The sequence below is a fragment of the Budorcas taxicolor genome, chromosome 15 (assembly GCF_023091745.1).
Source record: "Budorcas taxicolor isolate Tak-1 chromosome 15, Takin1.1, whole genome shotgun sequence".
Classification (NCBI taxonomy): Eukaryota; Metazoa; Chordata; class Mammalia; order Artiodactyla; family Bovidae; genus Budorcas; species Budorcas taxicolor.
The window spans coordinates 28,632,297-28,659,109 of NC_068924.1; the positions used below are offsets into that span (position 1 = coordinate 28,632,297).

The 26,813-nt window shown below is 46.3% G+C and overlaps 3 protein-coding genes across 9 annotated transcripts in view; all 3 read left to right on the forward strand.

The window, feature by feature from the left end:
• The window catches only part of KMT2A (lysine methyltransferase 2A), a 76,505-nt gene extending 61,404 nt beyond the window's left edge, over window positions 1–15,101 (forward strand). The window contains exons 29-37 of the mRNA XM_052652386.1: window positions 35–115; window positions 1,005–1,069; window positions 2,310–2,480; window positions 3,427–3,501; window positions 8,708–8,886; window positions 9,047–9,150; window positions 10,210–10,293; window positions 10,768–10,897; window positions 11,386–15,101. Coding sequence (XP_052508346.1) covers window positions 35–115; window positions 1,005–1,069; window positions 2,310–2,480; window positions 3,427–3,501; window positions 8,708–8,886; window positions 9,047–9,150; window positions 10,210–10,293; window positions 10,768–10,897; window positions 11,386–11,661 — 1,165 coding nt within the window. The 3' untranslated portion in view covers window positions 11,662–15,101. The remainder of the gene's footprint in view (window positions 1–34; window positions 116–1,004; window positions 1,070–2,309; window positions 2,481–3,426; window positions 3,502–8,707; window positions 8,887–9,046; window positions 9,151–10,209; window positions 10,294–10,767; window positions 10,898–11,385) is intronic.
• A 1,921-nt stretch (window positions 15,102–17,022) lies between these two features.
• TTC36 (tetratricopeptide repeat domain 36) lies at window positions 17,023–21,271 on the forward strand. The gene is made up of 3 exons (XM_052653308.1): window positions 17,023–17,137; window positions 18,082–18,270; window positions 21,009–21,271. Exons 1-3 carry the CDS (start codon window positions 17,023–17,025, stop codon window positions 21,269–21,271), a joined length of 567 nt encoding a protein of 188 aa, XP_052509268.1.
• A 295-nt stretch (window positions 21,272–21,566) lies between these two features.
• Window positions 21,567–25,995, forward strand: TMEM25 (transmembrane protein 25). Of its 7 annotated transcripts, none has more exons than XM_052652640.1 (9): window positions 21,567–21,672; window positions 22,092–22,185; window positions 22,427–22,738; window positions 23,168–23,458; window positions 23,661–23,792; window positions 24,091–24,121; window positions 24,275–24,416; window positions 24,515–24,601; window positions 24,731–25,995. In XM_052652640.1, exons 1-9 carry the CDS (start codon window positions 21,661–21,663, stop codon window positions 24,779–24,781), a joined length of 1,152 nt encoding a protein of 383 aa, XP_052508600.1. In that variant the 5' UTR covers window positions 21,567–21,660; the 3' UTR covers window positions 24,782–25,995. The 7 variants fall into 7 exon arrangements, with proteins under 7 accessions (XP_052508600.1, XP_052508601.1, XP_052508604.1 ...); XM_052652641.1 differs by having other exon boundaries at window positions 24,275–24,375; XM_052652644.1 differs by having other exon boundaries at window positions 22,523–22,738.
• Window positions 25,996–26,813: the final 818 nt, after the last annotated feature.

Consider the following 26,813-nt stretch of genomic DNA (forward strand, 5'->3'; position numbering starts at 1 on the left):
TTTTCCTGAAAAGATCCAAACGATTCTGTTCCAGGACTCCAGGAGCAGAGGCTGAGCAGCAGGATACAGCTAGTGTGGAACAGTCACCACAGAAGGAGTGTGGGCAGCCTGCAGCGTGAGTACAAAACTTAGTTCCTTAAGATGAAACCCTCAGCTCTGTCCACCTCATTTTAGAATACAGTCCTTCCTGATTAGTATTGATTTTTTTAAAATGGAATTAATACATGCTTGTAAAAAAAAAAAAACAATTACTTAAATAGTAGATAAAGATTCCACATTCATCCTGCTTACCCTCTTCCCAGTTTATTGCCTAGAGGTAATCATTGCTTGTAGTTTGTTTTCATTCATGCCAACATTTCTGTGCTTATTGATTTACAGGGTGTATGTATGAATATGTATATACCTTTTTTACATAAAATGAATAATGCTGTACGTACCATTCGCTACGTGTTTGCTTCGCCTAATGTATTGTGTATATATTTCTGTGCCACTTCATTTAATGACTGCCTCCAGGTCCACTGTGTAGACGCTACAGTAATTTAACTAGTCTCCTGTTGATCTCCATCTGGATTGTTTGCACAATTTATTTAATTTTAAAAAGTGAAAATTGGTGTGGATTACTGGCTCATGCAGCCTGCTTTTGTTTTTAATTAAACCAGCTAGCTCACTTAAGCAACTCCAGAACTGCTTCTAACAAGTGTCTTTCTTCTTTTTTTCTGACACTTAAGGGTATGAGAAGAATTTCAAGAACACAATCTACAATTCCAAAAGCAGAAACTTAATGTCAGTGTTTGGGGAAGGATCTCTCTAAAGATAGTTGGCATTGTGTATCATGCAGTAGTGTGGTGGTGTGGCCATTCGGCAGGTTGTACACAGAGCATCCTGTGGTTCATGTCTGGTGTAACTGACAGCCGAATGGCAGGTTGTGGATGTGGACAGTTTTTATCTTTGAATTGAAGAACTCGCTGCCGTTGCATCTCCTGTTTGGTTTTCTTTTCATGTAGGCAAGTGGCTGCTCTTCCTGAGATTCAGACAACACAGAATCCAGCACATGAACAAGAAAATTCAGGTATGTGGGCGGGTAACATGTTAGAATCAAAATTTCAAAGCCAGAACCACTATAAGAATCACCTTGGGACTTCACCAGTAGTTAAGACTCCGTGCTCTCAATGCAGGGGGCCCTGGTTCAGTTGGTATCTAGTCAGGGAACTAAGACCTCACAGGCCACAACTAAAGATCCCGCACGTCACAACCAAGACCCCGCACAGCCAAATAAATAATTAAATGTTAAAAAAAAAAAAAATCTCCTTCTCCACCTACTGATTTTCTAGATTAAAGGAAAAAGAAGTCAAAACTTTAAAAAACTTAGTGATTGACCAAAGGACAGCAGACTAAGACCTGTGCTATAAATACTCGACTGCTCTGTGATAACAGCAGTGTGGCTTAAATAGTCACAAGGAGCTGCCTTCATCCTTTAGTTGTCACTAGTGAAAACCGAGAACCATTCTTATTATATAATATAGCCAGACTTAGGTTATGACACCAGATACATCTCCATAGCACTTCCATCTGTCCTAATGCATTTCATTGATAAACAAGTAGTCACTTCAAGACTAGAGAGCTCTGGATATAAGTCTTTGCCCTTTTCCATTGAGGGGATTCCTGGAAGAAAACCAGGTAGAGAAAATGCTTAGGCATAAGGTTTGGGCAGTAGTCACATTCTGCTTATTTGCTGATTCCTGGAGGGGATTGATACGTCTCTGTGTCAGTGGGCAGTATGAGGGGTAGCGGCTGAGTGCAGACTCTGGAGCCATATAGGTTGAAATCCCAGCTTTACCACATTAGCTGTACAAACTTGGATTCCGTGACCTCTCTCCATCTGTTTTCTCACCTTTAAAATTAAGATAATAATGACACCTGCCTCACTGGATTGTTCTGAGGTTTATCTAAGTTAATAGAGAAAATTCCTGGAAGCATGCCTCATACATGTTAAACATTGTTATTTTTTAGCTTTGACTCTATTGAGGGCAATTACTTAGTGTAAAATGGTTAGATTATGATTATAGAAACTCACTAGAGAGATAGTATAACTTCATGTAAAAATATGTGTATATATTCTTGTTTTTGTCATTTTCTAGCTCTAACCTCAGGCAAGCTGCTCCACTTCTTTGAGCCTCAGGTGTGTTTTCTGTAAATGGGAATGATAAAGCCAGCTGTGAAATGTTGTTAGGCTTAGAGATGACATGTGTAAAGGACTCAGTATGTGTGTGCTGTGGCATCCACTCTGGCCCCCATTTTCTCCCTCACAGAACCTAAAACGGCGGAAGAAGAAGAAAGTAACTTTAGCTCTCCACTGATGCTTTGGCTCCAGCAAGAACAGAAGCGGAAGGAAAGCATTGCTGAGAAAAAGCCCAAGAAAGGACTTGTTTTTGAAATTTCAAGTGATGATGGCTTTCAGATATGTGCAGAAAGTATTGAAGGTGAGTGGGTTAAATTAGGTTGGCCTGACAGCACAGGCTCTGTTCAGTCAGGGCTGCACTTTATCTGTAGGAGTACCATTTATGCAGGCAGCTCCGTATATGACAGATTGGATTGGAGACACTAGAAAGCAAGAGACCACTAGTTAGAGTATTGCTGCAGTAGAGATGTCAGGTAAGAAAGTCCACTTCTGGAAGGAGAGGAAAGGAAGGGAGGGAAGAACGGACACATTTGTGACTGCTTGGATGTAGAGGGCAGAGAGAGATGTCAAAGATGACTGAAGATTCAGGCCTGGGTGACTAAAAAATGTGATATATAAAGCGAACAAAAAAATAAGAATGCAAGTTCTATATAAGATGTATTACATCCAGAGTGTGGGAAGAGAGATCACAGGCTCAAGTCAGAGGTGGAAGGGATTGTGAAGGTTTTCTGGTTACACCGCTTAATTATAAGGAGCCGAGAGGTTGTGATCTTCCCACAGTCCTGGTTAACCATTATTGCTGTTATTGTGTTGGTTAGGGGTACAGGGAGCAGAGTTCATACCACATATTCAGGTTTGGGACCTCATTTCTAGGGAAATGAGTGCTTGGGGAATCAGGGGTCGTTTTCAGAAGATAGGCATCTCCTCACTGCTTTTGCATCCTTTGTAATAGAAAGGAGCCCTGCTGGGTGGGACGCCTTCCCAGCTTTCTTATTCACTGAACTGATTTAAACTAAGAAATTTAGTTTAAATTTTTTTTTTTTAGATTTAAACTAAGAAAATGACATAAAGCTGATTTAGCAGGGGATATTTCCACTACATTGGTATTGAGATGTTTGACTGAATATCTTAAAAAAAAACACAACAACTTCTTATTTTATATTGCAGTATAATCAAATAATGGTGTTGTGATAGTTTCAGGTGTATCGCAGAGCGACACTTAACTGAATGTCTTACTTCCCTTACAGATGCCTGGAAGTCCCTGACAGACAAAGTCCAGGAAGCTCGGTCAAACGCCCGCCTGAAGCAGCTCTCATTTGCAGGTAATGCTGCAGAGGTCGTCTTCCGCCTGTTTGAGTATCCTCTGGTAGCTTGTAACTCTAAGCTACAGGGTTGGTTCTACCCCCCAAAAAAAATCATCCTCCTTTTTAAAAAAAATCTTTTTTCACACTTTATTAAGATATAAACCTTATACTACACAGTTTACCCATTTAAAGCATACAGATCAGTGGCTTTTAGTGTATTCACAGAGCTGTGCAAGCCATCACTACTGTATAATTCCAGAACATTTTCATCATCCCTGAAAGAAACCCCATACCCATCAGTGGTCATGCCTCAGCCCCAGCTCCTGGCAGCCACTTCTCTGCTCTGTCTCTGGATGCACATACTCATACATTTCCTGCAGAAATGAATCATACATGACACAGCCTCTTGTGCCTGGCTGCTTTCGTTTAATATAATTCTTTCAAGATTTCTCTACTGGAACATCACCTCAGTTCTTTTTTCCTTTTTTTACAATTTCTATTGTAGTAAAATACACATAACAAAAATTTTTAATTAGAAATAATTTAAAAAATTTTAATTAAAAAAATTTTAATTAGAAATAATTAAAAAATTTTAATTAGAAGTAGTTTAAAATTATTTGTAAGTATACACTTCAGTGGATTAAATACAGCCACCTTGTTGTGCAGCCCTTGCCACCATCCGTCTCTCTAACTTTTCTTCATCTTATTTGTTCACGTTTCTGGCTGCCCCGGCTCTTCGAGGCTGTGTGTGGGCTTTCTCCAGTGGCAAGTGGGGGCCACTCTCTGGTTGCGGCACACGGGCTTCTCGTTGTGGTGGCTTCTCTTGTGGAGTGCAAGCTCTGGGGCACACGGGCTTCAGTGGTGGTGGTGCATGGGCTTAGTTGCCCTGCAGCATGTCGCGTTTTTTCAAACCAGAGATTGAACCCATGTTCCCTGCATTGGCCAGCAGATTCTTTAAACCACTGAACCACTAGGGAAGTCCATGTAACTTTTCATCTTGTAAAACTGAAACTCCATATCCATTAAACAGTGACTCCCTATTCTCCCCTTCCTACAGCTTCTGGTAGCCACCATTATTCTTTCTTTCCATCTTTGTGATTTTAACTGTTTGAAGCACCTCATGTGAGTGTTTGCCCTCTTGTGCCTGGCTTAGTACACTCAGCATAATGTCCTCCAGGTGCATCCTTCCATGTTGCAGAACTTCCTTTTTCAGGCTGAATATTATTCCATTTAGTGTATATTACATTGACTTTATCAATTGATCCATCAGTGGGCACTTAGATTGCTTCCCAGTTTTTGATAATTTGAATAATTCTGCTATTAACATGTGTGTACAGTTATCTCTTCAAGACTTTGCTTTCAGTTCGCTTGGATATATACCCAGAACTGCCAAACTCTTTTCTACAATGTCTATATCATTTTACATTCCCACCAGTGATGCACAGAAATTCCAGTTTTTTCACATCCTCACCAATATTTGTTGTTTTCTGTACATTTCCCTAATTGCTTGAGATGTTAAGCATCTTATCTTGTGCTTATCAGCCATCTATATATCTTCTTTAGAGAAATGCTTATTCAAGTCCTTTGTCTATTTCTTCATAAGGTATTTTTTTGTTTGTTGTTGAGTTTCATAAGTTCTGTATATTAAGGACAATAATTCCTTATCAGATATGTAATTTGCAAATATTTTCTTTCATTCTGTGGGCTGCCTTCTTTTTTACTTTGGGGATAGTGTCTTTTTTGTTTTTTAGATCAGTGAGGGAGATATTTTGGGGGCAACAAAATATGGTTCATAGATTCTGCTCTGTCCAACTGTGGTCATTGGGTGAACTATAATTAAAATTTGTTATATGGCCTCTCCCAGGGTCACTCTGAACTGAATATTGATGATACATGTAAGATTCTGCTCCTGGGAGTGAAACAGCTGGGTCTGTGGTGACTCTGTACTTAGCTTTATGAGGAACTGCCAAATTGTTTTTCCACTGTGGCATCACCATTTTACATTTCCAACAGCAATGTACAATGATTCCAATATCCATATCCTTGTCAACACTTGTTAGTGTCTGTCTTTTTGATCATAGACATCTTAGTGAGTATGAAATGGTGTCTCATTGTGTTTTTGTTATACTTTCTTTTTAAAGTTGAAGTAGATTCATTGGTATTAGATTTCAAATTAAATTTAGGCAGTATAAAATTATATCACACAGTTTCAAATACAATTACAGATTTTAATTAATCTAGGGTGGAAGAAAACCTTCCATTCACTCTGGCTCTTCTGTATCTAGCCACCTCTCTAACAGTCTCCTTTCAGATTGGTCCTGGAAAGGAAAATGAATGAGTACCTAGAGGAATTTTCTTTATAATATTTTTGTTTAAAGAGGGAAGAGAGGACAGAGAAAGACAAATATATGATATCACTTATGAATGTGCTGTGAACATGTAAAGAAGTTTCTTAGCCGTGTCCAACACTTTGCAACCCCATGGACTGTAGCCCACCAGGCTCATCTGTCCATGGGATTCTCCAGGCAAGAATACGGGAGTGGGTTGCCATTCCCTTCTTCAGGGGACCTTCCTGACTCGGATGAAACGCACATCTCTTAGGTCTCCTGCATCTCAGGCCAGTTCTTTACTAGTAGTGCTACCATGTGGAATCTAAAAAAAAAAAATGATACAAATGGACTTATTAGAAATAGACCCACAGACACAGAGCTTCCCCAGTGGCGCTAGTGGTAAAGAACCCACCTGCTATTGCAGGAGATGCTGGATTGGAAAGACCCCCTGGAGTAGGGCTTGTCAGCCCACTCCAATATTCTCGCCTAGAGAATCCCATGGACAGAGGAGCCTGGCAGGCTACAGTCCATAAGGTCACAAAGGGCCAGACATGACTGAAGCGACTTAGCACACACAGACATAGAAAGCAAAGTAGCAGATGCTGGGAGTGAACCACACTGATCACTGTGTTCCATAGTCCAGAACCTGCCCATCATTCTCCGTCTCCCAGGCTACTGCCTTGTCCTTGTCCCCACACGCTTATATTCTAGAGGCAGCTGTCAGTGCTCTGAGGAAGATAAAATGGAGTGATGAAAGAGTCTGACACAAGGGTAGGTACTTGCTGGCAGGGAGTCTCTTCTAGATAGAGTGGTCAGGAAAGGCGTCTCTTGAGGTGGCATTAAAGCCGAGACCTTCCTGTCTCAGGTACCTTCCAGTTATGTTCACCTTTGCTTTCCCAAGATTCTTTCTGCCACAGTGGATAGACAGAAGGAATGCAGGTGATACAGCAGGTGATCAGTAAATATTTGTTGGATGAGTAAGCAAATCGCCCACAAGAGACTAGGTTGTTCCCACAGTATCCTACTACACATTTATCCTATATCTTACACATTTATCTGGTTGCTTTCACTTGGCGAGGTTTGTGTACATAATATATCTCCCTCTGCCAAGGGCTTCTTGAGACCAGGCACCATGCATAGCTCATCTTTCTTTTCCTGTTATTGACACAATGTCTAATCTCGTTGTAAGCCCTCTAGTAAATGCAGAGTTAAACACTCAGACTAAACCTTAAAATGAATTTTGTGAAAATACCCATAAGTATCTTTTTAATGGCTTTTTCTGTCAGAATGCACAGGAAACTAAAACTCCTAGGAAGAAATTCTTGGGGAAAATCAGTGTTCTTTAGAGGAAAAAAAGTGGGGCTCGCCTGGCGGTTCAGTGGCTAAGACTCTGTGCTCCCAGTGCAGGGGGCCCAGCTTTGACCCCTGGTCAGAAACTGGATGCCACATACTGCAGCCAAGAGTTTGCCTGCTGCAACTAAAAATCCCGCGTGCCACAGTGAAGACTGATGATCCCACGTGCTGTAACTACGACCCGGTGCAGCCCAATAAATAAATACATACATATATTTAAAATGTTTGTCATAGCCTTTTATGGCTTGAGCTCTTATATTGTCACCTTGTGTTTTATACTTGTATAGGTTGAGTTATAATCAGAACAATAATTTTATCATAAGAATGTTGCTTATCTGGAGACTTAACTTTCTGCTTGCTTCTAAAACCAAATTATATCCCTTAGAAATTCTCTTAAGTGGAAATTAGGCATCTAATAATAACTTCCCTTTTTAGAAAAATTATCCAAGATGTAAAATTTTGCAAGTTGAAAAAACTACCACCATAACAAATTCAAAGGTAGGATGAGGGTCTACCTCCTAGAAGTGATTGTTAACATTTAAACATAGATATCCTTTGAGACATAACATAAGGCCCCAAAGTTACACTGGAGTTCCATCTCTATAAATATGCTTTATATTTAAGCAGTGTGTCCATTGGAATTACATGTTTTCTAGCACAGTTAGGCCTGTGAAATGTATATCTTGTCTACAACAGACACCATTATTATTTTGTTATCTATTAATAATACCAAAAACAATCATTGTAAATGAAATAATACTGTTTACTTAATTAGCTATTTGCTAGTGTCAAAAAGAGGGATGGCAGTTATTACTCTGTCCCATTTGTTAATGGAGGAAGACAATCATTTCAGAAAGCGTTTGACCGTCTATGCCAGCAGACTTACATAAATGTTGTTTTCTATAAAATAAAAAGAAATAGGTGCTCATTAATGAATTAAGACTTAGAGTAAAACAAAGTGGCTATTGTGTATTTCTCCATACATTCGCCATAATAACATGGAAGAGCGTTCTCTGTTAGGGTTTACCAACATTCCTTATAAATTTTAGTGAGGTGCTTATGTGTATGTGTATGAGCTCATAGAATCCAGGTGCTCCACTAGGTATAAACAAAAATGGAATCATAGTTGGAGTTACACAGTCCAAGGTTCAAATCCTGTCCCACTAGCTAGGTTACCTTAGGTGTGAATCTAGATTTACTTTCCTTGAGATGAGGCCAGTAATTCCTGCCTCATCTCATAATTCATGGTCACTATGACCGTGTAATGAAATAACACAGCATTTCCCGTGTGCATAGGAACATAGAAAGGAAAATAGTCCACAGTTTGATGGCGTGCTTTTTTCACTGTCACAGTATTTTCCATATGGATCTGTATCCACATTATTTTTTTGGCTACCTAATGCTCATTTCTAGCTCATCTTTATATAATTCACCCTTGAGCAGCCTCTGACAGAGTTGTTCCTTAGCTTAGGCATTTCTTTGGTTGTATGTGGCTTCTGTTGGCTGGGCTCCCCACTACCCTGGTGCCTTTGATCCTACAGGTGTGAACGGTTTGCGGATGCTGGGGATTCTCCATGACGCTGTTGTATTCCTGATAGAGCAACTGTCTGGTGCCAAGCACTGTAGGAATTACAAATTCCGTTTCCACAAACCAGAGGAGGCCAATGAGCCCCCACTGAACCCTCACGGCTCAGCCAGGGCTGAAGTCCACCTGAGGCAAGTTCTGTTCTTTTCCTTAAGCAGTTTGGGGTCCTGATTTTATTGTTTACTGGTATAATTATTTTCCCACTTAACCTCTGAGACTTCCTGTTAACACTGTCCTTCACTGGTTCTACTAAACTGTCTCTCTAAACATATCTTAATCTTTTGGCTCCAGGAAGTCAGCCTTTGACATGTTTAACTTCCTGGCTTCTAAACACCGGCAGCCTCCTGAGTACAACCCCAATGATGAGGAAGAGGAGGAGGTGCAGCTGAAGTCAGCTCGGTTAGTCTGGAGTGGAGTGGGGCCACCAGAAATACTCTTTGTGAATGAAACAATACCATTTGCAGCAATGTGGATGGACCTAGAGATTATACTAAGTGGAGTGAGAAAGAGGCAGATACCATACGATAGCATTTATATTACGTGGAATCTAAAATACAATACAAATGAACTTATTTTACTAAACAGAAACAGACTTACAGACATGGAAAACAAACTTACAGTTACCAAAAGGGAAAGGGAGTAGGGATAAATTAGGAGTCTGGGATTAGCAGATACAAACTACTACTATATATAAAATAGGTAAACAGTAAGGTCCTACCATATAGCACAGGGAACCATATTCAATCCTGTAATAAACCATAAAGGAAAAGAACATGTAAAAGAATATAAAGTAAAATCACTTTGCTATACACCAGAAATTGATACAGCATTGTAAATCAACTATATTAAAAAATAAAGAAATACTCTTTCCTTCCCTCTCTTTCAGTTTTGCTTGGATCAGAATATCCCAAATAATATTTAAGAAGAGGAATATAGTTTGTGTTGAAGTAGCAGTAACTGGCTGGCAAAGAGAGAAGAATATGTTAACAGAGGAGAAACTCAAATAACTAAAAGATGTATATTTTATTCAGCTGTGGTATACTCTGTCAGCTTTGGGTGAACCTCCATAGACTTCATATATAATGTATTACAGGCATAATTTTATAAGGTGGGCTTTCCTCATGGCTCAGTAGTAAAGAATCCATCTGCCAACGCAGGAGCCTCAGGTTTGATCCCTGGGTCAGAAGGATCCCCTGGAATAGGAAAGTGGCACCCCACTCCAGTATTCTTGCCTGGGAAATCCCATGGACAGAGGAGCCTGGCGGGCCACAGTCCATGAGATCACAAAAGAGTGGGACATGACTTAGCAACTAAGCAATGATACATTTTTATAAGGCACTTGTTATGCTTAGCATTGAACACACAGTGTAGTCATATGCTCTAGGACTATTTGATCCAAGCCTCAAAACTGATGATTTCCTAAAGAGAATTTATTAATAACGAGCCTTCTTTCTTTAGGAGGGCAACTAGTATGGATCTACCAATGCCCATGCGTTTCCGGCACTTAAAAAAGACTTCTAAGGAGGCAGTTGGTGTCTACAGGTATGGAGAAAATTATAGAAAGAATTCTAGAAAACTAATGAAATTTTCCAAAATCAAAGTGGACCAAATGCTGAAGTCACTTCCTTCATTCAGCAAATGAGGTTTTTATCAATATTACTAATTGAACCTGATGTCCTGGGATCCTGGAGCTCCTTATGTTGAACAAGGAATTTAACACAGTGAGCATTAATGTACTGCTACTTCTAGTGGGTTACGGAATGGAGAAATCTTTAGTCCTTGGCCATTTGTTAGAATGATTAGTATATTCACTCAAATCAGGTGGGTCCAGTTTTTCTATCCCAAGTGTCTGTCTCTCCTGGAGAAATGGAGACCAGTAGATTCTACTGAATAGAACCAGTAGAAATAGAGACCAATAAATCTCTTCATAGACATGGAGATTTTATTCATGTATTCACACATTTAACCTTATTTGCAAAATCGGCAGCTGATGTCTTTTCCATCTTTATGTCCTAGGTCTCCCATCCACGGCCGGGGTCTTTTTTGTAAGAGAAACATTGATGCAGGTGAGATGGTGATTGAGTATGCTGGCAACGTCATCCGTTCCATCCAGACTGACAAGCGAGAGAAGTACTATGACAGCAAGGTGAGTCCCACACTTGTACTGTCCAGTTCTTTTGTTATAGAAGGAGGCCATCACCTACAGAGATGGTCCCTAGATCTTAGAGGAATTAATGTATTTTATTAATTAGACACTGTTTTTTTTATTACATTTTAACATCTCTGAATTTGTGATGGGCCCAGTCCACTCTAGGGATTAGCACACAAAGATACCCTTTGAAGATTTGTCTGAATGGATCCCAGGATCGAAAGCACATTCTGACGCAAGCTGTAGGTTTCTCTTGCCACAGGTTTCTCTTGTGGAGACGTTAATAAACCTGTGGTCCAGTGCCCGTAATCTAGGAATTTCTCGTGGAAGCATCCTGAAAGATGGGAGAGATCCAGAAATTTTATCAGAAGGAACTTTGTTCGTCAGTGGCTAAGATCACATCAGAAAAAGGTTGGGTGTTGTCCAGCCTGAGCCGTAATCAACGCCAGGCTCTCCTCTGTCCTCCTCTGTCCTCCTTCCTGCAGGGCATCGGCTGCTACATGTTCCGGATCGATGACTCCGAGGTGGTGGACGCCACCATGCACGGGAATGCCGCCCGCTTCATCAACCACTCGTGTGAGCCCAACTGCTACTCTCGGGTCATCAACATCGATGGGCAGAAGCACATTGTCATCTTCGCTATGCGCAAGATCTACCGAGGGGAGGAACTCACTTACGACTATAAATTCCCCATTGAGGACGCCAGCAACAAGCTCCCCTGCAACTGTGGTGCCAAGAAATGCCGGAAGTTCCTAAACTAAAGCTGCTCTTCTCCCCAGTATCGGAGTACTAGGACCCAGGGCCTCCACAGTGATGCCGAAGGCCTTTGCCAGCAGCCAGGTATCCCAGGATTGAGTGGGCACAGTTGAGGGGCCTCTTTGACAACTGGGCTCCCTTGGGTCCCATATTCATATTCTAGTGATCATAGTCCTGGAGAGAGATGAGGTCTAGAAGAAAAGATCCGCGATCAGCTTTCTACTGGGGCCCCTCTGTGTGCCGTTAAAAAGTGGGAGAAGGGGTCCCTAGCAGACTTGCCTGGAAGGAGCCTGTAGAGGGTTAGTTGTGTGGGGAGATTGGCCTGAGCACCTCCTCAGAAGTTGCCACCCTAGCCTTCGCGTTTCCCAAGCACTGTAGGCGAGGGGTCAGGCACAGCCCTGGTGCAGGGTTGGTTAGAGAGAGACCTGACAATTTGCCAGCCCTGCCCAGCTTGTAGCCATGTGTTGAACAAAGACGGTCTGGTGGTTTTCCCTACTATCCTCCCAGTTGAGAGTTCCCTTCTGGTTGGGAGACAGGATTCTTAGCACCTTTGGTGTCAAAAGCTGTCTTGGGGTTGTGCCAATTCATTACCAAACATTGAGCCTGTGGGCTTTAAGTGGGAGTGTTATCCCCATGAGCCTTATCTCAGTCAGTCACCTTCCTAGACAATAGGAGCGGCTTCCCTCTCATTCCTTCTCTTCACTCCACTCTCTCGTTTCCCCATTCTGCATCCCACCGCTTTCCCGTTCTCTCTGGGTGGTAGGGGAGAGTGACTCCCTGTGTAAGAACACTCCCTGTTGGGCATAGGATGTGCCTACAAGGCGTTCCCTGAGCCTGTAAGCACTCCCAGTGGGAAAGTGGACAGGAGCCATTGGCCGTAACCAGACAGAATTTGGAGATGTTTTCATAAAGCTCTGCTGAGAGTTTTACAGAAATATATGTAGAAGAAGAAGATTATTTAAATAGGATCTGAATCATGCAACAGTTAGAGTTTCACAACCAGGATGACCCCTGGGTCCCATTCCTAGGACATGGTAACTTTATTTTCCCCTTGTTAAGACATAGGAAGACTTAATTTTTAAATGGTCAGTGTCCAGTTGAAGGCAGAACACTAATCAGATTTCAAGGCCCAAAACTTGGGGACTAGACCACCTTGTATCGAGGGACCTCTGCCACCTGTGCAAAATCTGTGGCTAAAGCGAATGAAATGAAATGACACTACTGCCCTGATTACTCCTTAGGATGTGGTCAAAACAGCATCAAATGTTTCTTCTCTTCTCTTCCCCAAGACAGTTCCTGAACCTGTTAAATTAAGTCATTGGATTTTACTCGGTTCTGTTTACACTTTACTATTTAAGGTTTTATAAATGTAAATATATTTTGTATATTTTTCTATGAGAAGCACTTCATAGGGAGAAGCACTTATGACAAGGCTATTTTTTAAACCGCGGTATTATCCTAATTTAAAAGAAGATCGGTTTTTAATAATTTTTTATTTTCATAGGATGAAGTTAGAGAAAATATTCAGCTGTACACACAAAGTCTGGTTTTTCCTGCCCAACTTCCCCCTGGAAGGTGTCCTTTTCGTTGTTTAATGTGTAGCTTGTTTGTGCCCTGTTGACATAAACGTTTCCTGGGTTTGCTCTTTGACAATAAGTGGAAAAGGAAGGTGCCCCCAGCTCCATCGGGCCACTCCCCTCCTTCTCCAGTCAAAGCTCCTGAATGGCTGCGGTAGGATCTCAACACAGCAGTTCCTTCTCCTCTTGCCTGCCTCTCTCCCTCCTTCCTGGCACAGCCCAGTGCTGAGAGGTGAGCGCCAGCACTTCCCTGTCTTTCCTCCTTCAGAGTTAGCAACCAAGCTGAATGGCAACCTGACGTTTTCCATCACCATCTGCCTCGTAGGTCACCTCGTCCCCCCTCTCTCTGCCCACCAAGTCCTCACGCCTGCAAAGACCCCCTGGGTCCCCCCATGCCCTCTTTTGGGCCAGCCCGTTGAAACTGAAGCACAGTCTGACCACTCACGATATTGCAGATGCTCCTCGGCTTCTGTCAGCCACGAGGTTTCAGAGCAGCATAGTCCAGTGGAGGGCGGGGCGCCTCTTCTCACCACGAGAAGCCCATTCCTCCAGAAGGAAGTCTAGCAAAGCAATACGACTCAGCCCAGCGCTCTCTGCCCCGGGACTCACGGCTCTGCTGTGCCTTCCACCCTGGGCTCCCTGTTCTTCCGTGACCTTAATTAAGAACTTTGGTGGCTCTGCTGGAACACTGTCACTGTTTTCTCTGTTGTGCAGGGAACCCAGCACTGTGGCCAGGATGGCAGAGACTCCCTGTCATCTCAGAGAAGTGCCAGCAGGGGCCTGGGGCAAAGCAGTCTGCCCAGACCTCACCTCCCTTCCTCCTTTTGCCCATGAACAAGATACAGTGGCCCAACGGGTTCCACTGGTGTCTGGTTTCCTTTATTATTGCACTGTGTGAGGTTTTTTTGTATATCCTTTTATTCCTTTTTCTTTTTTTTTAAAGAAAAAAAAAAAACCTTAAGCTGCATTTGTTACTGAAATGATTAATGCACTGACGGGTCATGAATTCACCTTGAGGAAGACCCAAAGGCCAGTCGGGAGTGGGGGAAACTCAGCTCAGTAGACCTAGTGACCGCCCTGCTAGGCCGCGCTGTACTGTGAGCCCCCTCCTCATCTCCACCAACCCCAAACCCCGAGGCCAGGGGAGGAGCCCCCAGCTTCCTTCTCCTGCCAGCTGCAGATGGTTTGCCTTGCCTTTCCACTCCCTAACTGTCAACCACAGAAATGAGGAGTCCTCCTAGATCTCAGCCTTGAGTCCATTGCCAAAATTCAGCGTACCTGCCAGCAACTTGGGGATTAAGCTAAGGTTTTCCCTGCAAGAGGGAGAGAAGGCGGGAAGAAACAAAACCAACCCGGCATAGCTATCTCCAAGACACCTCTGAGTCTGTTGTGAAAGTGACCAAGGGAATCTCCGCACAAAAGTGCAGACTGAGGAACTGTGGTGGGTTGTTCCCAAGAATCCCCTAAGGGGCACCCCAAATCCCTAAGGAGTCACAGCTGCAAACCTGGTCAGTTCTCAGTGAGAGAGCCAGCTCACTTACAGCTTTGCTGCTAGAACCTGTTGTGGCTGCATTTCCTGGTGGCCAGTGACGACTGTGTAACCAGAGGAGCTGCATGGCGCTGACCCTTTGGCCGGAACTTGGTCCCTTTGGCTCCCTCCGTTACCGTCCGCCACCTCCAGCCCGGCCCCTCCTGTTTTTAGACCAATAACCAGAATCAAGGGGGACGCCCTGGCAGCTATATATATATATATATATAGTTTTCAACCAGACTCCTTTGCCGGGATCCACTCCGCCACCCTGCTTGCCTCTGTCAGCCCCCCCGGCCAATGCTGTGAGCACCATGCAGCTCCCTTGATTTAAAAAAAAAAAAAAAATACAACAACAACAAAAAAACAACAAAAAAAAACCTTCTAATGAATGTATCTTTCTAAAGGACTGACATTCAATCAAATATCTGAAAATACTAAAGGTCAAAACCTTGTCAGATGTTAAGTTTGATTTGGGATTTTTTTTTTTAATAGAAATCAAGTTATGGGTTTTTTGGTTTTTTTTTTTTTTTTTTTTTTTAAGGAAAAGCGGGTCATTGCAAAGGGCTGGGTGTAATTTTATGTTTCGTTTCCTTCGTTTTAAAGCAATACAAGGTTATTGAGCAGATGGTTTTGTGCCGAATCATGAATACCAGTCAAGTCTCACACTCTGAAACCTTGCAACTTTTTTGTTTTGGTTTTCAAATAAATATAAATATGATATATATAGGAACTAATATAGTAATGCACCATGTAACAAAGCCTAGTTCAGTCCATGGCTTTTAATTCTCTTAACACTATAGATAAGGATTGTGTTACAGTTGCTAGTAGTGGCAGGAAATGGTCAGTCTGGCGCTCCTCTGATCCCCCCACGTGGGAGGAGACTCCAGCTCTAAGGGGATGGCAAAACAGTCCATCTCCGGGATCAGAGAGAAATGCAGAAATGGTGTCACCTGGGTTTTTTCTGCCTGTGAATGTTGCCAGTCAGTACCTGTACTCCTTGTTTCTCTATTTTTGGTTATGAATGTTGGGGTTACCACCTGCATTTAGGGGAAAATTGTGTTCTGTGCTTTCCTGGTATCTTGTTCCGAGGTACTCTAGTTCTGTCTTTCAACCAAGAAAATAGACTTGTGGTGTTTCTTTTATTGAACTTTTAACAGTCTCTTTAGTAAATACAGGTAGTTGAATAATTGTTTCAAAAGCTCAACAGATGACAAGCTTCTTTTCTAGAAATAAGACATTTCTTGACAACTTTATCATGTATACCAGATCTTTTGGTTTGTTTTTTTTTTTTCCCTTGTGTTCTTCCAAGCTTCTGGTTAGAGAAAAAGAAAAAAAAAAAAAAAGGAAAAAAATGTGTCTAAAGTCCATCAGTGTTAACTCCCTGTGACAGGGAAGAAGGAAAATACTTTAATAGTTCAAAAAATAATAATGCTGAAAGCTGTCTACGAAAGACTGAATGTAAAAGTAAAAAGTGTATATAGTTGTAAAAAAAAAAAGGAGTTTTTAAACATGTTTATTTTCTATGCACTTTTTTTTATTTAAGTGATAGTTTAATTAATAAACATGTCAAGTTTATTGCTGCACATGGTTGAACTTTCTTTTGGCTTTGGCTGAGGTGGGAGGGCCGTGGCCCATGACCTGATTACAAAATCCCTTCCACAGTCCTTTCTTTTAAGGTGGAATCTTAAAATCATTCCCTTCTGTCAGGCCTCACTCTACACTGCCTCTCTTAATCATATTTTCTTCTCTTGTTTATCAGTGATGTATATTTGGGACCTAATTAACTCTGGATGTGAGGAAGGGGTCAAGAGAACAAAAGAATAGTTCCTTTACTTCCTACAAATACCCTGTCTTCATCCGCAGGCAGTCAGGCATTGGCTTCTAACAATTTCTTCCTAAATCTGTGAGTATAAAGAAGGCATTTCAGGGAGATGGACAGTACCCTCTCTCTTGGCTCCACTCCACCTAAAAGCTGAAATGGGATTTACTTTTTCTCTTTCTCCCTCAGACTGGATGGGGGGGTGGGGGTGGCGGGTAGAGAAGCAGTTGAGAAATCAAGGTCACTGTCCCCAGGCTGAAGGGGGTTGAGGTTACACTCCAGCCGAAGACTGGACAACACTCCTCTTGGGGGCTGGTCCTCAAAGAGACCTCCTCCCTCTGGATCAGGTAGAGGCTTAAAACTGGCAAGAGGCTCAGCCCTCAGCCCTTTTTCCTTTCCCTCACTGTGAGTCACCTTTTTGATCTGGGAGTTGAATACCATGGGGACTCCAAATGATCAGGCCGTCTTGCAGGCCATCTTCAACCCCGACTCCCCGTTTGGAGATATTGTTGGGTTGGACCTGGGAGAGGAAGCAGAGAAGGAAGTAGATGAAGGTGAGTATTTGACCTTGGAATCCAGCTCTCCACATTGGCTGGTCTACAACCTCGCTGGGGTGGCAGAAGTAGGCTGTCTTACAAGGCTCCTCGTCCCCCGACACTTGGATGATGACTGCTGATCCTCAGTGCACTGATGGAAGCTTGGCAAGAGTCACTGTGCCCAGAGGAGAAAGCCAGGGTTTGTCCTCCAACCCTGCCCCAAGTTTAACTGTGGTGGCGGGGAGCGGGGCCATGTGAAATTAACACAGCTTTGTCAGAACAGAGGGTATCACCCTCCACAGCATGGAAGACAGAAACGGGGCAGGGGGTAGCTCAGCTAACCAGTTTCAACTAAGCAAGCATTCACTGTCACCTTTAAATGCCAAGCCCTGAGCTAATGCTTCCTGATTGAATGTGCTCACTGGCTTTTCCACTGGCCCCTAAGAGGGACTGTCACCGTGCAGAAGTTTTGATGCTCTTTGTTTCTAACAGAGCAAAGCCCACGTCTTAATGAAACTTTAGGCTGAAAAGCTGAGGGAAACATTGGAAATGGTTTTCATGACTGTATCATGGAGGCCTTCCTGCTGGAAGCAATGCAGTAGAACAAACTGGGGACAGACTAAGGAGTCGGAAAGACCTGGGTTCCAATCCAATCTGTGCAACCTCTTGGGGGTGTGACCTTCAACCAGTCATTTAGCTACAGGCTGGAGTTTGGTTTCATTCTCTTGGCAATGGGGAGCCAACCAAGGCCGCTCTCCAGGTCTCTCTGGAACTAAGCAGTGCCAGGGCTCTGCCTCAGTGACCTGTGTTCCCCCTACCCCAAACACTGCATCTGATTGTAGTGACCTACACCCTGCCTGGTCAGCCCTGGCTCATGTCCCAGGTTTCCAAAGCCCATGGGAACTGTTGCTTCCTGCTGCCAACCACATAGCTGTCTCCTCCTGGCTCCCTCCCCGGCACAGATGAAGTTTTCCCGAGAGCGCAGCTGGAACAGTCCAAGGCCCTGGAGCTGCAGGCGGTGATCGCAGCCGAGGCTGGCGACCTTAGCACAGCCCTGGAGAGGTTTGGCCAAGCTATCAACCTATTGCCTGAGAGGGCCTCAGCCTACAATAACCGAGCCCAGGCCCGGCGTCTCCAAGGAGATGTGGCAGGTGAGGGGAGGGTCCCTGGAGCCTGTGCAGGGGGTCTGGGAGGACACAGGCCAGAGATGGTGTGGCTGTGGGGCTTGGACTTGGAGTGTGGAAAGTCACCGAGCTCCTCTGGAACCTACGTTCGTACTCATAAGAGATACGTTACGGGCCCTGCTAATCTCTTGGGGATATTGTGAGTCAGAGAGACTACAGTCTGTTTATGTACAAGATTTAATGAGAGCCTATATTGTAGCAGTGGTCTAGGTGCTGAGGACTCTTACAGCAATTACTATGTGCCAGGCATTAAGCACCTGTATGTATTTTCTTAATGGTAACTTTATTCTCCTACTTTCTAAATCTGTTAACCAATATCGTGCTGTACAAGATGCATCTTGTCCTTTCTCTTTAATCATGGATTCAGAGATTTTTTTTTTTTGGTTTGCACTGGGTCTTTGCTGTGGTACATGGAAGGGGCTTTTCTATTAATAGTTTGGCACGTGGGCTTAGTTGTCCCATGGCATGTGGAATCTTCCTTCCCTGACCAAGGATCAAACCCCCAGCCCCTGCATTGGAAGGGGACTGAACCACTTGGGAAGTCCTGTTTTAAAAAATAATAAAGGTTTTTTAAATTTATTTTTATTTCTTTTTTGGCCATACCCTGCAGCATATGGGATCTTAGTTCCCTGAGCAGAGATCAAACTCATTCCCCCTGCAGTGGAAGTGCAGAGTCTTAACCACTGGACCACCAGGGAAGCCCCCTGACTGAACACTTTACATTTTAGTTGTCATTTGTTTAGCCCTCGTGACAACCCTAAAAAGGTGCATGCTCTTGTTGTCTCCATTTGACAGATGATACACTGAAGCTTGGAAGTTAAGTAAAATAGCTTGCTAGTCATATAGCTGAGAAGTGGCAAAGCTGGGATTTGGTTCAGGTGGCAGGGCTTAATCCCCACGTGATACTGCTTTTCATGAAGCTCAGCCTAGAGGACAGGACAGACACACAAACCTCATAGCCACATAACAAGCTGAGAGGGTTCAGCTTGGGGTCTGCTCCTGAGGGGTGAGTTTTAAAGACAAGTAGGAGGGCAGCAAGTGGGAGAAGGCATGGCCTGTAGAAGTCCAGAAGTCACGGACAGGAACAGGGAGCTTCAGATCTCTACTCTGGCTGGAAAGGGAGGGCTGGAAGGATGGAGTCTCTTCAGAGCCTGGAGAGGTAAACAGGCCAAGAGGGTGAGGAACTGGTAAAATGAGGCCCAGATGGAACTCTGTCTTGAAAACACCAGGAATTACTGAAGAGTAAACCACAGAAGCGTAGTAGGGAACTACTAGGGAACTCGTGGTAGTGGAGGTGTTCTTGGGGCCAGGAATGCCAGGCTGGGGAGGTGGGACTCCATTCTGAGAATATCCAGGAACTCTGAGGGCCCCTTTCCCAGGCTTCTCTGCCACCAGTTTGGCAGAGCAGGGCCATAAAGGCCGTTGAGGAAAGCCTATAGACCAGAACCCCAGAGAGCATCCAAGGGGTTTCTGCCTGAAGGCCTTCAATTCCTCCAGACCAACTTCTCTGAGGGAAATCAACAAATGCTGTGATTAGAGAGCTTCTCAACGGACCAGTTAGGGTAGGGAGCAGAGCCCCTGCTGCATTCTGGGGACCAAAACCCAGAGGACGGGGAGATCAGCCTTGGTGCAGGATGCTGCTGGCACTCCCCGAGCGCCCTGCCCTAACAAGCTCTATAGACTACAGGGCAGGAGTGAATGGAAGCAGAGCCCAGAACAAATGCAGCTCGGGGGACCTACAGTGGGTGCCAACTGGCTGGCTGAGGCTGAGTTCAGAGCTCTGATGCCTAAGAAGCCAAGTATTTATGAGGGTGACCAAAGTGCTGCAGGCCAGCTCTGGCTCCAAGACCTCCTTCAAAGAAAACTTTGATACAAGATAAGGGAGACCATGGAAATAAAGAGTAAGGAGAGGCAGTCAGTAGAGAACACAGGTGAGAGGAGCTATTTTAAGGCATACAGTGGGAAAGAGAGAAATGTCTTGAAAAGTTAGAGAAGAAAACGTCTCTGGTGAACCAGTTGCTAAGACTACGTGCTCCCAATGCACAGGACCCAGGTTCAAACCCTGGTGAGAGAATTAGATCCCACATGCTACAACTAAGACCCGGCACAGCCAAATAAAATACAAAAAATACATATTAAAGGGGAAAAAAACGTTAGCGAGGGACTTCCCTGGTGGTCCAGACACTGCACTTCCACTGAAGGCGCATGGGTTCAATCCCTGGTCAGGGAATTAAGATCTCGACCGCCTGGTGCAGCCAAAAAGGAAAAACCAAACAAAAAACGGACTTTATTGTGTAAGAAATGGTTGTCAGTTAATACTAATGCTTTTGGACCCTGGGATTCAGTCAGTCACCTGGCACAGGGTAGAATTTTAATGTATGTGTAAGAAACCACCTGCTTTGTGCCGGGGAACAGGAGCAGATTCATAATATAGTGACCACCCCTGTTTTGATGTATCAGATGGTGGAAAATGACATGGACAAGGCGAGACCTGGACTTCAGTCCCAACTCTGCCACTAACTGCAGTCTAGGCCGAGTTTTGCCCACTCTTCCAGTCTTATCTCTGCGTAACGGAAATAACAATCCCGATCTCAAGGGTCGTCTGCGGGCGCAATGTAAATGGCCGAGCCCCAGAGCCTGCACTCGGGGCCGGATCTTGCTGGCCGCGGCCCTGACCTCTGCCCATCCGTCCGTCCGTCCCGCAGGCGCCCTGGAGGACCTGGAGCGCGCGCTGGCGCTGAGCGGCGGCCGGAGTCGCACCGCCCGCCAGGGCTTTGTGCAGCGCGGGCTCGTGGCGCGGCTGCAGGGCCGGGACGACGACGCCCGCAGAGACTTCGAGCGGGCGGCTAGGCTGGGCAGCCCGTTTGCGCGCCGCCAGCTGGTGCTGCTCAACCCGTACGCGGCGCTGTGCAACCGCATGCTGGCCGACGTGATGGGGCAGCTGCGCCGGCCCCGCGATGGGCGCTGAGCGCTGTTAGGCGGGAGGGCGAGGAGTTGGGGGATGCGCCAGCAACCAATAAAGCTGTCGGTTCGCCCAGCCCCAGCCTGTGTCCGCGTCCGCTCGCCATCCCTCGCAGGGATGGGCGCTCAAGGGTCCCCTGCGCGCGAGGTAGTCCCGGATCAGCCGCCCTGGAGGAAGGGCCTGTCGGGCCGAGATCGGGCATCGATTGGCCCTGTCTGGCGCAGCCCCGACCCCTGCGGCGGACTGCGGTGCTCCGCAGGCCTGAGCAGTCGCTCCGGCTGCGCTCGGGGAGTGAGCCAGGTGAGCCGCCCAGAAAGGCTGGGCGGAGGTGGGAGCGGGGATGCTTCTATGTCCCTGCGTCCTGGATCACCTTCTCTTCGGCCCAAATACGGAGGATGGGAAAACGGGTATGGGAAAGGGAAGCGGGCAAGAGAGAACCGGGGTTGGGAGGACGATCCCTTTGGGGGAGGGGCGCGTATACCCGAGTGTCTGCGTGTGTGTGCGTGTGTGTTGTGTATTTTGGCCTGGTGCGGGCTGCACGGTTGCCGGTTGTTTCTGTGCACCTGCGAGCATGTGCCTGTTTGTTCCTTGGAGTCAGGGCTCAATTCTGCGCCCGCAGGGTGTACATGTACGTGCCAGCCTGGGTTTGGACCTTGGGGCTTGATGATCATTGCGTCTTTGTCTTCACCACTGTGGGTCATTCTACATTTGCGTTTCCGTGCATGGTTCATTTTTGTTTCTGAGAATAAATTGCTGGAGGAGTTACTAAAGCTTGCCTGCTCTCACCTGGATACTAACATTGAGGCCCGCCCTCTTCTCTCGAAAGCCTGGGGCCCAGGCCTGGGCCACCATGGCACTGCCTCCATGGCCAGCTACCCTCCCGCACACACTTCTGCTCCTGCCGGCCCTTCTGAGCTCAGGTACACCCCTGTTCATCCCTTAGCATGTGTTTATGGGGTCAAGTCCCTGTCTCTCCCCTCCTTGCCTGCATCTTCAGTTTGGGTCCCACTTTAGGCACCAAAACTGGTCTCTTCTTATCCACCTACCAAGGTCCAGCCAGTCCCTGGTGAGAGAACCCAGGTCCCTCTGGAACTGGACCTCACCCGAGTCACAACAGTACTAACCCTCCACCAGCTCTCCCCAGACTCCACTATGTTCTAGGTTGGGGGGAGCTGGCGCCACAAATTGATGGTCAGACCTGGGCAGAGCGGGCACTTCGAGAGAATGAACGCCATGCCTTCACCTGCCGGGTGGCAGGGGGACTTGGCACCCCTCGATTGGCCTGGTACCTGGATGGACAGCTGCAGGAGGCCAGCACCTCGAGACTGCAGAGTGTGGGCCGGGAGGCCTTCTCTGGAGGCACCAGCACTTTCACTGTCACTGCCCAGCGGGCCCAGCATGAACTCATCTGCTCCCTGCAGGACGCAAGCAGTGGCCAGTCAGCCAATGCGTCCGTCATCCTCAATGTGCAATGTGAGTGCCCCTCGGGTGGACAGAGAGGGGTTCTCTGCCCAGGGACCCCCAACAGCCACCAGGCAGGCAGTTTGCTAGGATGTTTTAACACTTAAGCACTTTGCAAATATTAACTCACTTTATTCTCACACCAATCCTATGAGTTAATTACTATTGTCCCCATTTTATAAATCAGAAAACTGAGGCACAGAGAGGTTAAGCAATCTCCCCGGGTCATAGAGCTGGTAAGTAGCAGAGTCAGGATTCTGGATATTTGGTTCTAGTGTTTATGCCCTTATGAAATGCTACCTCTGGCAGACCCAGCCATCCTTTTTCCTGGTGCCTCCTAAGGAGAGGTCCAGGCCCCTGGCTCCCTTCTGGGTTTGGGAAGAAAGGGCAAGGCAAGCAAGGGGCTGTGGTGGGAACATAGTGGTCTCTGCTTTGCACCAGTTAAGCCGGAGATTGCTCAGGTTGGGGCCAAGTACCAGGAAGCTCAGGGCCCGGGCCTTCTGGTCATCCTCTTTGCCCTCGTGCGTGCCAACCCACCTGCCAACGTGACCTGGATCGACCAGGATGGGCCAGTGACTGTCAACACCTCAGACTTCCTGGTGCTGGATGCCCAGAACTACCCCTGGCTCAGCAACCACACCGTGCAGCTGCAGCTCCACAGCCTGCCACACAACCTCTCCGTGGTGGCCACAAACGACGTGGGTGTCACCAGTTCCTCGCTTCCAGCCCCAGGTGAGCACTGCCAGCCCCAGGCCCAGCAGAGCCTCGGGTGGGTGTAGGGCCATGGTGCAGAAATAGGAAGACTTGTCTTTTGGGTAAGTTCTCATGAAAGCTGTCCCCAGCCACCTTGGGCAAAGAGGACAGAGTAGGGACCTGTGGTGTCTCCGAGTCAGGGGTCATGCCTGCTTGGAACTAACCAGAGGACCACCTGCAGGGCTCCTGGCCACCCGGGTGGAAGTGCCACTGCTGGGCATCATTGTGGCTGGAGGGCTTGCCCTAGGCACCCTGGTGGGGTTCAGCACTTTGGTGGCCTGCCTGGTCTGCAGGAAAGAGAAGAAGACCAAAGGTAAGGCCAAAGCAAGGCGGGTACAGAGGATGCTGGGAGTGTGGAGATGAGGTCAGGGGTGAGGGTGAGGGCACGGGCAGGACTGGAGCTGGGCAGGTCTCTGACAAGTGGTAGGACAGGTCTTCCTGGGTGTGGCCATGGTTTAGACACATACGTCCCAGGGAGCGTGCTGAGCACTGAGAACCCAGTCTGGCCATCTGAGAGGCCCCTTGCTTGAGGGAACTGGGCCTGAGAGGGCAGGGGGCAGAGCCCAGAGGGGGTGGGCACTGAGACAGTGCTGTTGTTTCTCTCTCCTCAGGCCCCTCCCGGCGCCCATCCCTGATCTCTAGGTAATTCTCCTGGGGCTTCATGGAAGGGCCAAATGGAGAGGTGGCATGGGGACAGGTGGGATCCTGGGCTTTCTGGTGGTTCTGGAATGGCCTCCAAGCAGGAATCTGTGCCCACTGGTGCCAGGGCCCATCCAAGCCTTTGTCCTCCTGTAGTGACTCCAACAACCTGAAACTCAACAACATGCGCCTGCCACGCGAGAACATGTCCCTCCCATCCAATCTTCAGCTCAATGACCTCACTCTAGACTGCAGAGGTACACCCAGCAAGCTGTTTGCCCCAGCTTTATCTTCAGAGGTGCTTCTGGAAAAAATAGAGACACTGGACCTTAGGAGGGGCTAGGCCCCATCGGGCACATGCCTCATCCCGGCACCACCCTCTCTGTCATCCCACAGGGAAACCAGCGGAACAGCAGACGACTCAGGACAACAGCCGGCCAGACCTGCTGGACCCAGAACCTGGTGGCCTCCTCACCAGCCGAGGTAGGGAAAGCGGCCTGCTGCCCTGCTCCCTTGCCCTCCTACGTGTGCCAAAGGCCTCTAAGTCCCCAAGGGCAGAGAGTGGTCTCCCAGCTTCCAAGAAATGAGGGTGACTGATCTCTGACCCCCCAGGTTTCATCCGCCTCCCAATGCTGGGCTACATTTACCGGGTGTCCAGTGTGAGCAGTGATGAGATCTGGCTCTGAGATGAGGCCAAGACAGAGGGTAACTTCTTGGCCCCTGGGCATCCTCCTGGTCCTCGTCCAAGGCACCCTCTGCCTGGCCATGTTGCCAATGGGAAGAGGCCTTGCCTCTGCCACTTCTGCTTGCTTGGGGGCACGGGTATTCTTGGCCAGGCTGCCAGCTGGACCTACTCCTGGCTGGACCTGGACCGACTCCAGTGGAGGGCCTGCATGACTGCCTGTGCCCAGGTGGATGGAGCTGTCTGTCCAGGTGTGCCTGGAGGTCAGCCAGCATCTAAGCGTGGCATGGCCCTGCCAGCTTGGGCCGGCACTGCCCCGCACCAGTGCTTCTCAGCACCATGTACAGCAGGCATAGGGCATGGCTGGTTGGGGAGCGGGGGTCCCTGCACGTCCTGGATTTCCTTCACATGCTATGCAGCTTTGTTCCCTCAGGGAAAACTTAGGACCCTGCTAGCTCTACAGAACCAACCTGCCCTTTCCACACAAACCCACCCCTGATCTAGGGGTGCTGGCGAAGCACAGACCAGTTCTTTTTGCTGCATCTCTCTGCCCCTCTCTGCCCACCCCCTCTTGGGCATTGTAGGTTATACACTGGACCTTCTTCACTGGGCATTAGACTTCCCCACTGGCCTGGGCCCTAGTGGTGTCAGAGCCTGGTATTAGCACAAGTCAGGAGACGAGAGGGAGGTGAGAAGTCTTGTGCCTCCAGGACTGCATGTAGCTATGCCTCGTTTTCTTACAGCGATAGCACTTTAAGCATATCTCCTGGGAAGGGAGTGACTGGGCCCCTGGGCCCTGCCTCTGGCTTTCCCAAGTTTGGCCTTTTTATGATTCACTGTGAGTGCCCTGAGCCCTTGGGGTTGACAGGTTTCTGCTCAAAGTATCTCCCCCTTCCATGGGAGCCTAGCCATGACCTCCCCATCAGCAGGAAACTGTTCTTGTCCCATCCTCCATTCTTTATGGGATGTCACAGTGGCACATAATTTGACAGTGCTGGAAACCTTAGGGAGACATGGGAAAGGAGGGGAGATCATATATCCCAGAACAACCTAAGTACACTGTTGAAAAGCAACATGGAAAAGATTGCAAATTAATAGCGAGCAAAGTATATTTTTCCCTTGTTGATACCTTTATAATATTTCTTGATACTGCCAAGGACAGTGCTGAGCACACAGTAGGTTCAATAAACTTGAATGAGTGAATGTTACATGTCTGTTTCATTCCTTCAAAATAAAATTTTTTTTTTAATTCTCCATTTATCTCTGCTCTAATCTTATTTCCTTCCTTCCACTAGCTTTGAGTTTAGTTTGTTCTTTGTCTAATTCCTCGGGTTGTAAAGCCAGACTGAGTACTTAAATTTACTGCTTTATTTGGCTGTGCCTGGTCTTACCTGTGGCATGTGAGATCTAATTCCCCAACCAGGAATTGAACTTGGGCCCCCTGCACTGGGAACTTGGGAGTCTTAGCCACTGGACCACAAGGGAAGTCCCTTGAGTACTTTTTTAATGTAAGCATTTATAACTATAAATTGCCTCTGAGCACTGCTTTTGCTGTAGCCCATAAGTTTTGGAATGGTGTTTTTATTTTCATTTATCTCTAAGTATTTTCCAATTTCCCTTGTGATTTCTTGGCCTGACTGGTTATTGTTTAACTTCTGCAGAATTTTTCAGTTTTTCCTTATGTTATTGATTTCTAACTGCTCTTCATGGTGGTCTGAGAAAGTACTTTGTATGCTACCTTTTAAAATCTGTTGAGACTGAATTTGTGCCCTGACATATGTTCCATCCTGGAACATGTCCCATGTGCACTTAAGTGTATTCTCTGCTGTTGGCTAGAGTTCTGTTTATGTCTATTAGAACTAGTTGGTTTATTGTGCAGTTCAGGCTATTTCCTTACTTATTTTCAGTCTGGGTCTTCTATCCCTTATTGAGAGTGTCTTGCTATTATTGTAAAACTTTCTCCCTTCAGCTGTCAGCTTCGCCTCATATATTCTTAGAGTCTGTTATTAGGTG

Coding starts and splice junctions, on each gene's coding strand:
- TTC36 (XM_052653308.1), top strand. CDS start 17,023: ATGGGGACTCCAAATGATCAGGCCGTCTTGCAGGCCATCTTCAACCCC. Junction 17,138..18,081: donor AGAGAAGGAAGTAGATGAAG/GTGAGTATTTGA, acceptor TCCCCGGCACAG/ATGAAGTTTTCCCGAGAGCG. Junction 18,271..21,008: donor TCTCCAAGGAGATGTGGCAG/GTGAGGGGAGGG, acceptor TCCGTCCCGCAG/GCGCCCTGGAGGACCTGGAG.
- TMEM25 (XM_052652640.1), top strand. Junction 23,793..24,090: donor GAAAGAGAAGAAGACCAAAG/GTAAGGCCAAAG, acceptor CTCTCTCCTCAG/GCCCCTCCCGGCGCCCATCC. Junction 24,602..24,730: donor TGGCCTCCTCACCAGCCGAG/GTAGGGAAAGCG, acceptor CTGACCCCCCAG/GTTTCATCCGCCTCCCAATG.